Genomic DNA, 12,450 nt, shown 5'->3' on the forward strand with positions numbered 1-12,450 from the left:
CAGACTGCAGTGTCAAAACACCAGGTTATTGCTCCAATGTCCCGGAACAATTAAAAGTAATATTAAATGATAAAAAATTAATAATAAACCTAACTGGGATAACACAAAAAAAACATACAATGTATGATATACATTTATACAGTATAAGGGATGTCCATGGTAAACCAGTCGACCGATAATATTTTTAACCAATAAATACTAACGGTTAAAACAATTAAATCATCTTAATTTCTCTCAGATGACAGGAGATCATTAATTTTTATGGATAGTGATACCATTTGAGACTCCTTAACGATTCAAGTCTTTATTGATATCACTATTGATACTTTTCTATTATTTTGTTGAAATAGAACTTGTATTATTGCTTTAATTGCTGATATGATCATAGCTCTAGATAGGACATTAAACAGGTCATAATTCCATCTTTACTATCTATTTTATATTGGTGGGAAAATCGCCAAAATCTAAAATTTCTTTTTTTTGTGTTGCATTTGAACACATCAATCATATTACTGAGCCGGCCTGAACACATCACAGTTGACATGTTTGCTACTTTTTTTTAAAGGTAACTAGCTATATCCTTCCGATTTTAACATGGATTTAAAAACTGGATTACTATTTTTAACTGACGGGACTTTCTACACCGTTCGGTTGTGTGATTACTGCCGCTGCTTTGAATGACTGTTGATGCGCCGATGCCGACTCTCCGAGTCCGTCTGCACACAGTCTGCAGCAGCAGCAGCTGACAGAGTTTTTTTGGACTAGACGGATACTGAGTTGAAGGAGTTTTTTTTAACCCAAATACAGCAAAGGTACAACACTTTTATATAGGCCTACAGTCCAGTGTTAGATATGACCAAAAAAATACAAGCTGTGGCCGCTCACACTATAGCTTTCTAGCACCGCTTCACGTGCGGAAGGCTCGCTGTGGTGAACCTGTCGGCGGCTGGATGTAAACAGTGCCGCGCCTGCAAGTGATTTGTTAATCAACGAATCGATGACCAAATTCGTTGCCAACGCTTTTAGAAATCGATTTTATCGATTCGTTGTTGAAGCCCTACACTCATTACTTATTACTCATCAGAACTAAAAATGGGACCAATCCGATCCAGTATCTATTTAGAGCTCCATTGCTGCGCTCGAACTGCTTTTGCTGCGCCAAAACTTTTAAAGAGCGGCGTTCTTCACATTCTATGGCGGTGACGCGCACGCTACGTTTCTTCGGGGGAACTTATTTTCTACAGCGGTGACGTCGGGGGAGCTACTTCAGTGTGACACACAACAAATCACCAGTTTAGCTTGACGTTTGCTACCGTCATAATTTATCAGTTTACAGCTACTGCAATGTTTTGTTCTATCATGCATAATTTATCGCAAGAGCACGACCATCGGGACAAACTTTTACCCGCCCCAGTGGCATGTATCCCTCCCAAATTAAGTCGCCAGGGGAATATTTTGGTCGCATTTGGCGAGTGGCGACCGCTAGTTTACAGCCCTGCATGCAGATACAAATTCAACAATATTTACTCAAATACATAGAATTTAAAGCAAAGATTTTTGCAGGAGGGATTTTAAAATTGTACCGAGGTAAAAGCAGTATATTAGGATGAGCATCAGAATATAAAAGTAATAGTACTCATTATGCAGAATAATACATATTTATTGATCATTAATGTGTTCATCACTTTCCTGTCGAACTGTTAAAGAGGAGCTGATTAGCAAATAAAGATTTGTTAATTATATTTGGTTCTAATAATCTGAATCTATAAAGTAACTTAAGTCAAATGTAGTGGAGAATAAAATGTACAATGTTCATATTTCTAAGCGTCATCGGGTAGAAGTATAAAAAAAATGCAAACATTCAAGGGAAGCACAAGTACCTCAAAATTGTCCTACATTACAGTATTTGAGTACGAAGTTACTTCCCACCACTGGCTGCAACCCAGTGTGACTCACAGTCATAGTATTACCTTCAATAAAGCTGCGTCTGCTATTATTACCATCATATAACTTTTAGTTGCTGGTTAGAAAATACAAAGATCACCGGAAGTGACGTCACATCCACAGAGCATCCATATGAAAACAAACGGGGATGAGACGGATATAAAAGCAAGAGGCAAGATCAAGGAGCCATGTTAGGATGTAATGTAAAAGTTTGTCCCAATGTTAGCCTACTGCATCCTAACTAGATTATTGTTATGGTCAGATGCAGTATGTAGAATAGATAAAAGAAAGAGAATGGGATTTGGAATGCAGGGTGAGTTTCTTCACTTTAAGATGTACAGCCTTGAAACGTTATCCTTTTACCATGTTCTCAATATATTGCAGCTTTACTGTGCTTTTGTTTCTTAGGAATCTGAAGTCTGGATGAGTTCCAAACCCACAGTTAGTTATTTTTAGTTTAAAGCACAGTGAAGTGCGTCAAGGAAACAGTTGTAGAATTGTGACCCATCAGGTTTAGTTTGGGCGTGTTTACTTGTACAGCACCTGGCAACAACCACACTATTGTTCTGTTTTTTTTTTTATTATGACATAACCGCTACCGCCCAGTTGCACTCACACCCATCATCACCAACTGCCTGGAACGGCTGGTTCTTAACCACAGCAGGACCTGCCTCCCTTCCTCCTTCGACCCTCAACAGTACGCTTTACAGAGTGAACAGGTCAACAGAGGACGCAATAGCCATCACACTAGACACTGCACCGAGCCACCTGGAGAGCTACGTCAGGATGCTATTCATTGACTACAGCTCGGCTTTTAACACCATCATCCCTGACATCCTGGTCAGCACACTGTCTGACCTGGGGCTCCCCCCACCAGGGCTCCAGACTATACTTTTTTACTAGGAGCACTGGTGCCCAAAACTCAGAATTTTTAGGGGCGCAAGCAGAACATTTAGGGGCAAACATTAAAAAGACCTGCAACGCATCTATTCAAATGTTTCCCAATTTTAACTATATTAGGCCTACCGATATTGTATTGCCAGCATGTTTTGGACCAGACTGCCAACAGCCAACAATTCATTGTGTTTTTGATTTTGCAACGCAATGTGAAATCCTTCAGACATTCCTTTAGGAAAAGGATTTTTTTTTTGCCCATTTCCACCACAGCCCCTTCTAAATCTGAGCCCTCTGATTTGTCCTCTATTTTTGTTGACTCCATTGTAAGGAAAATAGTTATTGGCCCAAAAGCAAGTAGTAGTAGCAAGATGACATTATCAACTAATTTGCATAATATGCAATTCTGAAAGAGGCAAAATGTATAGAAAATGCTGACCAGGTAGTTTACAATGTACTAGGCCTATTTACAAACTTTTTTTGTTGCCATATAACTTCAAGGTTAGCTTTTTTATAGATATATGCAGACAGTGGCCTATTGAATGTCGACCTATAAAATAATTTTCGTGTTCATAAACCTGGCACACGGTGCTGTCTGTCTGCGGGCTGCTGCAGGGCTGCTATCAGACTGTCTGTCTGCACCAACAGTTTTTGTATCTGTCCAACTTTTATGTATTATAATTAAGACTGTGATTTAAATCATCTGTTGTAGTAATTTCTTAATGCAGGTTTGTAATTGGGTGGGAGGGTGGGGATGTTGCTCATTCATTTTATTTTGTTTGTATTATTTTTAACATGTTCAATAAAAATGTAATCACATCGACTTAAACAGAGATCAAGAAAACAAAGATGAAGGAAATAACAGCCAGCTGAAGTGTTCGAGAATATTTGACTTTAGCTGCAGTAAATCAAGTCAGAAGAGAGGAGGGAGGAAGGTTATCTTACCGAGCACGAGGATCACAAGCACCAAGACCATCTTCATGTGACGAAAACTCAACCGAACACTTCTGTTGACATCTTCCAAATCCAACGTGTGTTACTGTGCACGTCTGTCTAAGGCACGGTGAGGTGGGAGGGAACTGCTGTAGAAATGTGAACCATCAGGTTTAGTTTGGGCGTAATTACTTGTACAGCACCTGGCAACAACCACAGTAATGCATTCTTCTGTTTTTTGATTATGACAGATAAGGTTCTAGTACAAGCTGGACACATGTAGCCCCTTTAACCCCCATAATATAGAGGGCAGGTGGCATGTGGCACTTTTAGTTTGGTTTATCTGAAGCTATAATACTGACTAGGGCCCGACCGATATATCGGCTGGCCGATTTAATCGGCCGATTATAGCACATCTCCGAAAATCGTCAATCGGCAAAATGGCCGCCGATTTTTTTATTTATTTTTTATTCCAGCTATCATGTTGAGTGAGATGCTGCCCAAGAGGTCTTTTGTAATATATTAGATTAATTCACACTTGACTTCCCCTGACACCAATAGCAGAGTCATTGGTCATCTCTTGACTGTTAATAGTAGTTGATATTACTATAGTTATTATATAGAAGTTATATAGTGCTTTATTGGAGGTCATTCAAAGACACTTTACATCAAACATATAGAAAATCATACTTACAGAAAAAGAAAACAAAATACAGACAAATTAAAGATAAGGTTTGGAGTGGAGTCAGGTGTCATTATGCTTTCTTAAAGAGGTGCGTTTTGAGTTGACTTTTGAATGAGTTTATTTAGTCTGAGATGCTGATGTTTGGAGGGAGGGAGTTCCAGAGGGTTGGGTGCAGTTACATAAAATGCTTAATGTCTGAGTTTAAAAATGCGTCATGTCACTTTAGACATATTTGCAACACTTTTTTTTTCTAGATAATGCATATTTCAATAAATAAAAAGTTCATGTACACTTATTGACAGTAACAAGTATTTATATATATTGAAGGGTTCAAAAAAGTAAATTTTTTCAATATATATAATAAAATATAATAAAATATGATCATTATTATTATGAACAGTGAGAGCAGTGTGGATCTCTTACCTTCAGCTGCAGCTTTAGAGGAGAAAATAAACTGCGTCACAACTGTCGATACCAACAACAGCAATTAAATACCAGTTTGTCTAGTTAGGATGAGAGTTGGCAAGTAAAATAATTAAGATATGTAATGCTTGTAAGCATGAGTCATCAAACATTCACCCATGGGAACAGAGTTATGACTGAAGAGAGGCAGTCCTGCTTCAGTAAATATAGTAAACTGTGTTAACACAGGAACATTTGAATACGTCACAACAGAAAAGAAGTGTTTCTCGTATGATTTTTTTCAGCAGCGGTGGTGTGGTCCTCTGAACCTCCTGGGGGTGTCCGGGGGCATGCTCGCCTGGCGGGAATTTTTTCAAACCCTTTAAATTTGAATGTATGAATCTGGTGCACTTTGAAGGGATTTAAGTACATATTCTCCTCTCAAAGTGTCCTGTGTAAAAGCATTTAGATAGATAGTATTATTGATGTTGTATCTTTGCCTGTTATGTCTTCATTTACATATTTTGACACTTTTGTATAGAAATTTAATATTAAAACACTAAATGCCACAAAACAGGAAATATCAATTAGACAGTAAAAAAAAAGGAAATTGATCTCACAATTATTCATTGATATGACACATAAAGCCAAATTGACTAAGCTTTTTATTGCTTAAAACACTTCTTAGTTTTGGGAGTCATAAAGTGATAAAATAAACATAACTTATACACAATAGAAACTATTCACACTCTTTCAAAAAGTCCAACGCTTCTTCCCTCATGCCATTTCATGTGGCCATTAGCATAAACTGAGAGGTGATTGGAATAGAGTCGAACAAAAATACGCGATAAAAATGGAAACTATTGTTAAACTATTTTTGGGTTCTACCTGACATATCTTTTTAAATGATTTTCCACCAGATTGTCAAAAATAAATTTTAAAAAAAGATTTTAGATTTTTGCAAAGAGACTTTACTTTCTTACGTGAATTTTAAATGTCAAAGTACAAAAAAACATTAAGAATATTGTACGGGCTCCAACCGACAATCACACATCCGCAAAAGCGTTTTACTGCAGTCACCGTACTAACAGCACACTGTCAGAGTAGATTACTGCATCAACACACTCATATGTAACTAGTACTAACAATAATATAACATTAACACAACATGGAGGATCTTTGTTAACGGCTGTCACCTCCTTCGTTTCTAGTTTCCTGTGAAACTCTGAGTTATGAGTTTGGACACATTCCACAACTTTTCTGTTTCTACTGAAACTAGATTTACACTAGAAATAATAAAATAAGATCATTATTATTATAAACAGTGAGAGCAGAGTGGATCTCTTACCTTCAGCTGCAGCTTTAGAGGAGAAAATAAACTGCGTCACAACGGTCGATACCAACAACAGCAATTAAATACCAGTTTGTTGAGTTAGGATGAGAGTTGGCAAGTAAAATAATTAAGATATGTAATGCTTGTAAGCATGAGTCATCAAACATTCATCCATGGGAAAAGAGTTATGACTGAAGAGAGGCAGTCCTGCTTCAGTAAATATAGTAAACTGTGTCAACACGATAAATACGCGATAAAAATGGAAACTATTGTTAAACTATTTTTGGGTTCTACCTGACATATTTTTTAAATGGTTTTCCACCAGATTGTCAAAAATAAATAAATAAATAAAAAGATTTTAGATTTTTGCAAAGAGACTTTACTTTCTTACGTGAATTTTAAATGTCAAAGTACAAAAAAACATTAAGAATTTGTGCGGGCTCCAACCGACAATCACACATACGCAAACGCGTTAAATCGAGGAGCTGTATTTAAAGGAATACTCCACCCATATGGAGCCGGCGTTCTATCATTATAAAATCTCTTTTATAATATAATGAATGAGGTTTTTCTTCCCTCAGTCTTCTCTTGGCCCACCGGTCCTGTTAATCCTAACCCTACATTTTACCATGTGTGATGTCACGCATTGGGAAAATGTAGGGTTAGACAGCGAGACCATAAAGGCCAGGACAAACCGATAATCGTGCGTCGGACATCGTTGGAGGGGAGGGTCTGGAGGGGGCGGGGACACAAATCTGTTTGGTGTGTTCGGCCGTCGTAGATGTCATCGGGCCACTTTTCAGCCGATTCAACATGTTCAATCGGCGGCGGGCAGTCTTTCAGCCGGAGCAATCTGATTGGTGGAGGGCTCGTCCGTCTCTGCTCTGCCACGGAGCAGATATTACTTTCACTTTTGTCAAACATGATTTAGGAAGTATCGATAGAATCGGAGAATGTTCGGATTATTATGAAGGCTAAACACAATCAGCACACAGCATTAGATTGTCGGTGCATGACGTTTTCACATGTTTTCAGGAATAGTCGAGGTAGTTTGGGCGAGGAGCGTCCACAGATGTGTGTGTGTGTCTGCAGCATGCATTCTCTCCCTTATGATGACAGCCTTAGTTATGATAACAGCTACTTAATGTCATCCGGCGCACAGAACGTACGGCAAGTCGGTAGTCGGATCGGTGTATTCTTCGCACATTTTTTTTCCGCGTCGGGGAGAATGAAGCTGCCTGAATCTGCAGACTCCATTTTCTGGCGATGGTCGGTAGTCGGATTGGTGTGTCCTGGCCTTTAGAGAAACTTTTGGTTTGAGTGAGTGTGAAGTGTTTGGTTTGGTGACGTCCCTCAGGCTGTCCGAGCCGGGGTTTGATCCCACGTCTCCAGTCGTCCTTCTCCACTGGAAACATCTCCAGTCCTGATGAACAAAGAAACCAGATCAGTTCATCTCCACCACTGCTGAGAGGAAACAGAGGATAGACACTCTCTCACTTAAGTTATCATGACTGGCTCAAAACCATGACTAAAAAATAACAGTGCCGAAGGAAATGAAAGCAAAAAGGATTCATTTATTCACAATAATCTGAGTAAACACACTGAAGACTAAGTGAATGAATAAAATGCCAAGGAAGGGAATTCACTTTTCTTATTAACATCAATTAACCGTTCACGTTCTGAGCATGTAACTTTAAAAGTCCAATATGTAACATTTACAAAACAGTTTACATTATATATCGCGTATGGGTGAATGGGTGAATGAGTGAATGGGTGAATGGGTGAATGGGTAGCAATCTAACCTGACAAATGTCCTAAAACATCTAGTACATATCTTTCTATTTGAAAATACCAACATTTTAACAGCCTGCATGTGGATCTCAATAAATGAACCAAAGTAGGCTACTGGAAAAGTGCTCAAACCAGCCTGTCCTAAACCAAATATGTGAGATTATGAATGGACTTGTCTTTGTTTAAAAAAAATATATAAATTGTTTAAAATAATGTAGTAAAAAAAAAAAAAAAAACTTTTAAAACGGATTTTTGTAAAAAAATAAAAATAAAATGGAAGACACATGAAATCACACTAACAAGGTCAATTTAGCTAACCATGTAATCTAACCATGTATGAAACACTGATGACAGCCAGAATGGTGTTACATTTCAAACCAATCTAAAAGCCCTATGCATGTTGAGTGGTAAAAACACAGACGCCCATCCTCGTTAAAAGAAAAAAGGAGCCGCTAGCTTGGCTTCGTTAGCTCGTTGGTGAACTTGGAGTAACGTTAGCTAGCTAAGAAAACGTGTTGAATGACCACACGGGACTTAAAGGCCTACTTCACCGGTTTGAATATGAAGTTGTATTGAATTCTGAGATCCTATGTAGTATAAATGTGCGGAAAAAATTGAAATCGGTTCATCCTAGCCTGAGAAAAGGCAGAAAGAGTGTTTTTTTTAACCCTATATTTCTCTTTCTCGTGACATCACAGAAAGAGAAATATAGGGTTAAAAAAAAACTTTCTTTGTAAATATTACTGTGATGTCTTTTACTGTGACATCACAGTAATATTTACAGAGTACGTTTTTTTTAACCCTATATTTCTCTTTCTGTGATGTCACGAGAAAGAGAAATATAGGGTTAAAAAAAACACTCTTTCTGCCTTTTCTCAGGCTAGGATGAACCGATTTAAAAAAAAATTGCACATTTATACTACATAGGATCTCAGAATTCAATACACCTTCATATTCAAACCGGTGAAGTAGGCCTTTAATGCTAGCTACGTTTTCAGTAAGCTAGCTAGCTAATATGCGGCAGCTGATTGTCATGTTGATCACCTGGTTGCTCTGCAGCGCAGCAGGGCCGAGCAGCGGAGCTCCAGTGCCTCCTCATTGGCTCATCCATGGTCCGACAAGTTCTCCTGCCGAGGGCGGAGACCTTCTGCTATCCCGGTGCCCAGGTATCCCACATCAACTCAGTGCTACCACACATTATCCACAGTAATCCCGCTGCATCTATGGTCGTGACACATATCGGCTCAAATGACCTTAAGTCAGAAAAGTCAGAAAGTCTTAAAACTGATTTTAAAGCCCTAATCGATTCCGTCTTGACCGCTGGGAAACAATGTATCGTCTCTGGTCCCATGCCTTCCCCTCGATTTGGTGACATCAAATTCAGCCGCGCACGCCAACTTCATGTTTGGCTCAAACAGTATTGTCTCTCCATGGGCATTCCCTTTGTCGACAATTTTAACGTTTTCTGGAACAGACCGTCTTTCTTTGCCAGCGATGGTTTGCATTTAAACAAACAAGGGAAACATCTTCTGGCCAGCAATATGCTCTTAACAATAAAATCGGTTCCTAGCGTCACTCCTCTTGCAAACTCTGTCCAGCATGATTGACTATCTCCACACCTGGTCAGTCAAGAGGTAGTTAGCTCACGTGACACAGCCTCCATGACCACTAGTCCCCATGCTTCTAGCGCCCCCTCCAGGCCTGGAACATCCATTACTATAAAAACTCACCCAATCCCTGTATGTCAGTCTGTCAGATCATCATTAATCCCTCCTCATAGATTTTACAGGTCACGCCACAGACCACTTGGGATTACAAGTAACTTGAAAAATGTACCTATTATGTGTAATAGGTCAATTGTGTTGGACCACCCCGCTGTTGATAACCTGGACATGAGCATATCAAAGCTAAACTCACCAAACATCCTCAAAACAAGAAAGGGTTTGGGTTTTCTTCACTTAAACATAAGAAGTTTGCTTCAGCACAATAAACTAGACCATGTTAACATCTTAGTATCTCAGGCTGACCCAGATGTCTTGGTTCTGACTGAATCATGGTTGAAGAGCAGTACACATGACTCTATGGTGGCAATAAATGATTATAGTTTATTCAGAATAGACAGGACCACACGGGGTGGGGGAGTGGCTGTCTATGTTAAATCACATTATTCTGTATCATTACTACATGCTGTCTCTGTTCGAAGCTGCTTTGAATTTATTGCTTTGGAATTGTCTTTATCATCCAATGATTGTTTTGTTGTAATTGGTGTGTACAGGCCCCCTTCAGCAGTAAATAGCTCCTTGAGTGAGCTAGCACATTTAATCTCTCCATATGTAAATAGAGAGGTCATTATGATGGGTGATTTTAACATTGACTGGCTTTCTGGTGCCTCTGAACCTTTTAAAGAAATATGTAGCAACCTAAATCTTACACAAATAATAACTGAGCCCACAAGACCAAATCTAAAAAACCCAGCAAAATCAACTTTGATCGATTTAATATTATCAAATCAAAGCAATAAAATAGTTTCTGCTGGTGTCTTTGAGCTTGGAATCAGTGATCACTGCCCGGTGGCCTGTATCAGAAGTATTCATCTTAAAAAATCTCAACCCAAAATCATCATTAAGCGTAATTTTAAAGGTTTTAACGAGCAAGCATTTTTAAATGAACTCTATCAAAGTGACATTCATCTCACAAGTGAAATATCTGATGTGGAATTGGCCTTAGAATTTTTCACCAATACTTTCTCCTCCATTTTGAACAAGCATGCACCCCTTAAAAAGCACAGAGTAAAAAATAGATCAAACCCCTGGTTCACAAATGAATTGTCCGATATATTTGCAGAGAGAAATAAAGCATGGTCCCTAGCTAGACGCTCTGGTGAAAACTCCAAGTGGACTGCTTTCAGACAAATCAGAAATAGGTGCATATCCATGGTTAGGAAAGCTAAATCAGACTACTACCTCGAACTAATTTCAAACTGCTACTCCAACCCTGCACTATTTTGGAAGGCTGTGAATTATAACAAAAACAATTCTAGCACTGTTCCCAGTCAGTTAAAAATAAATGATCATATTTTAAATGATCAGAAAGAAATTGGTTTAGCTTTCAATAAACACTTTATAGCTGCTGGTAAACTCTTTCACAATGGAGTATCTACGCCTTCTACGCCTACCACCACGAGAAATAAAAATAGCATACCACCTGTCTCTAAAACTCCTCTTTTCAGCCTTGTTCAAGTCCCAACAAGTATTGTTGTAGATGCGCTTCTTGCCATCAACCCCAGGAAGTACATGGGAGAGGACAATTTGGACCCATTTTCAATAAATCTCTCTGCACTTATCATATCAAAACAAATAACCCATATTTTTAATCTTTCCATCTCTTCTGGTATTGTTCCTAAAGTCTGGAAAAAAGCTCACGTCATTCCATTACATAAAGGGGGTGACAAAAGTGATCTTAACAATTACAGGCCAATTTCCAAACTCCCATGCCTGGCAAAAATTCTAGAATCAGTCATTAATACTCAGTTGAAATCCTTTTTATCCAGTGCTTCCATTTTGAGTCCATTTCAATCTGGTTTTAGGGCAGGCCACAGTACTATATCTGCTGTCACTTTGGTCTTAGACAACATTGTTACAGCTATCGATAAAAAAATGCACTGTGCAGCACTTTTTGTTGATCTGTCAAAAGCTTTTGATACTTTAGATCACCATTTGCTTTTAGAGAGGCTGCATGAAATTGGTTTTGATTATTCTACATGTAGCTGGTTTAGGGACTATCTCTCTGATAGACAGCAGTCAGTTAAGCTGGGAAGCTACCAAACTGAGTTTTTAACAGTTACAAATGGTGTTCCACAGGGCTCAATTTTAGGTCCAGTCCTATTCACAATTTACATCAATAACATTGTTTCATCACTACAAAACTGCCATGCCCATTTGTATGCTGACGACACTGTACTGTATTGCATTTCTGATTCAGTGCAACAATCTGTTCAGAACCTACAGAGCTCTTTTAACACCCTGCAGAACTGTCTAGTGGATCTCAGGCTTGTCCTTAATATAGAAAAAACAAAATATATGTGCTTTTCCAGAGCAAGAATTACACATTTTAATGATCTTATTATTCACACAAATAATGGATCTCATATTGAAAGAGTCACTGAATATAAATATCTTGGCATCTGGATAGATGAAAAACTCTCTTTTACATTTCACATAAAAAATCTTGTCTGTCGTCTCCGACAAAAGATTGGCTATTTTTATAGGAATAAAGCCACCTTCCCGTTGTTCAGTAGGAAAAGGATTATTGAGGCAGTTTTTATGTCTGTCCTTGATTACGGTGATGTGGTTTATCGGCATGCATCTCGTTCATGCCTTAAACTCCTAGACTCTGTATTTCACTCTGCTTTGAGATTCATTACAGGAGATGCTTATGATACACACCATTGTGTTTTATATGAAAAGGT

The 12,450-nt window shown here is 38.5% G+C and overlaps 1 protein-coding gene across 3 annotated transcripts in view; it reads right to left on the minus strand.

The window, feature by feature from the left end:
* Nucleotides 1-5,301, minus strand: part of LOC307270285 (uncharacterized protein) — a 51,235-nt gene extending 45,934 nt beyond the window's left edge. For 2 of the 3 annotated variants that reach the window (XM_080054172.1, XM_080054170.1), the window contains exons 1-2: nt 4,880-5,301; nt 3,784-3,920 (exon numbers count right to left, since the gene is read on the minus strand). In XM_080054172.1, coding sequence (XP_079910298.1) covers nt 3,784-3,820 — 37 coding nt within the window. In that variant the 5' untranslated portion in view covers nt 3,821-3,920; nt 4,880-5,301. The remainder of the gene's footprint in view (nt 1-3,783; nt 3,921-4,879) is intronic. The other variant, XM_080054171.1, reaches the window with a different exon arrangement.
* Between the last annotated feature and the right edge of the window lie 7,149 nt (nt 5,302-12,450).

The sequence above is a fragment of the Ammodytes marinus genome (assembly GCF_949987685.1).
Source record: "Ammodytes marinus genome assembly, contig: scaffold_35, whole genome shotgun sequence".
Taxonomy (NCBI): domain Eukaryota; kingdom Metazoa; phylum Chordata; class Actinopteri; order Uranoscopiformes; family Ammodytidae; genus Ammodytes; species Ammodytes marinus.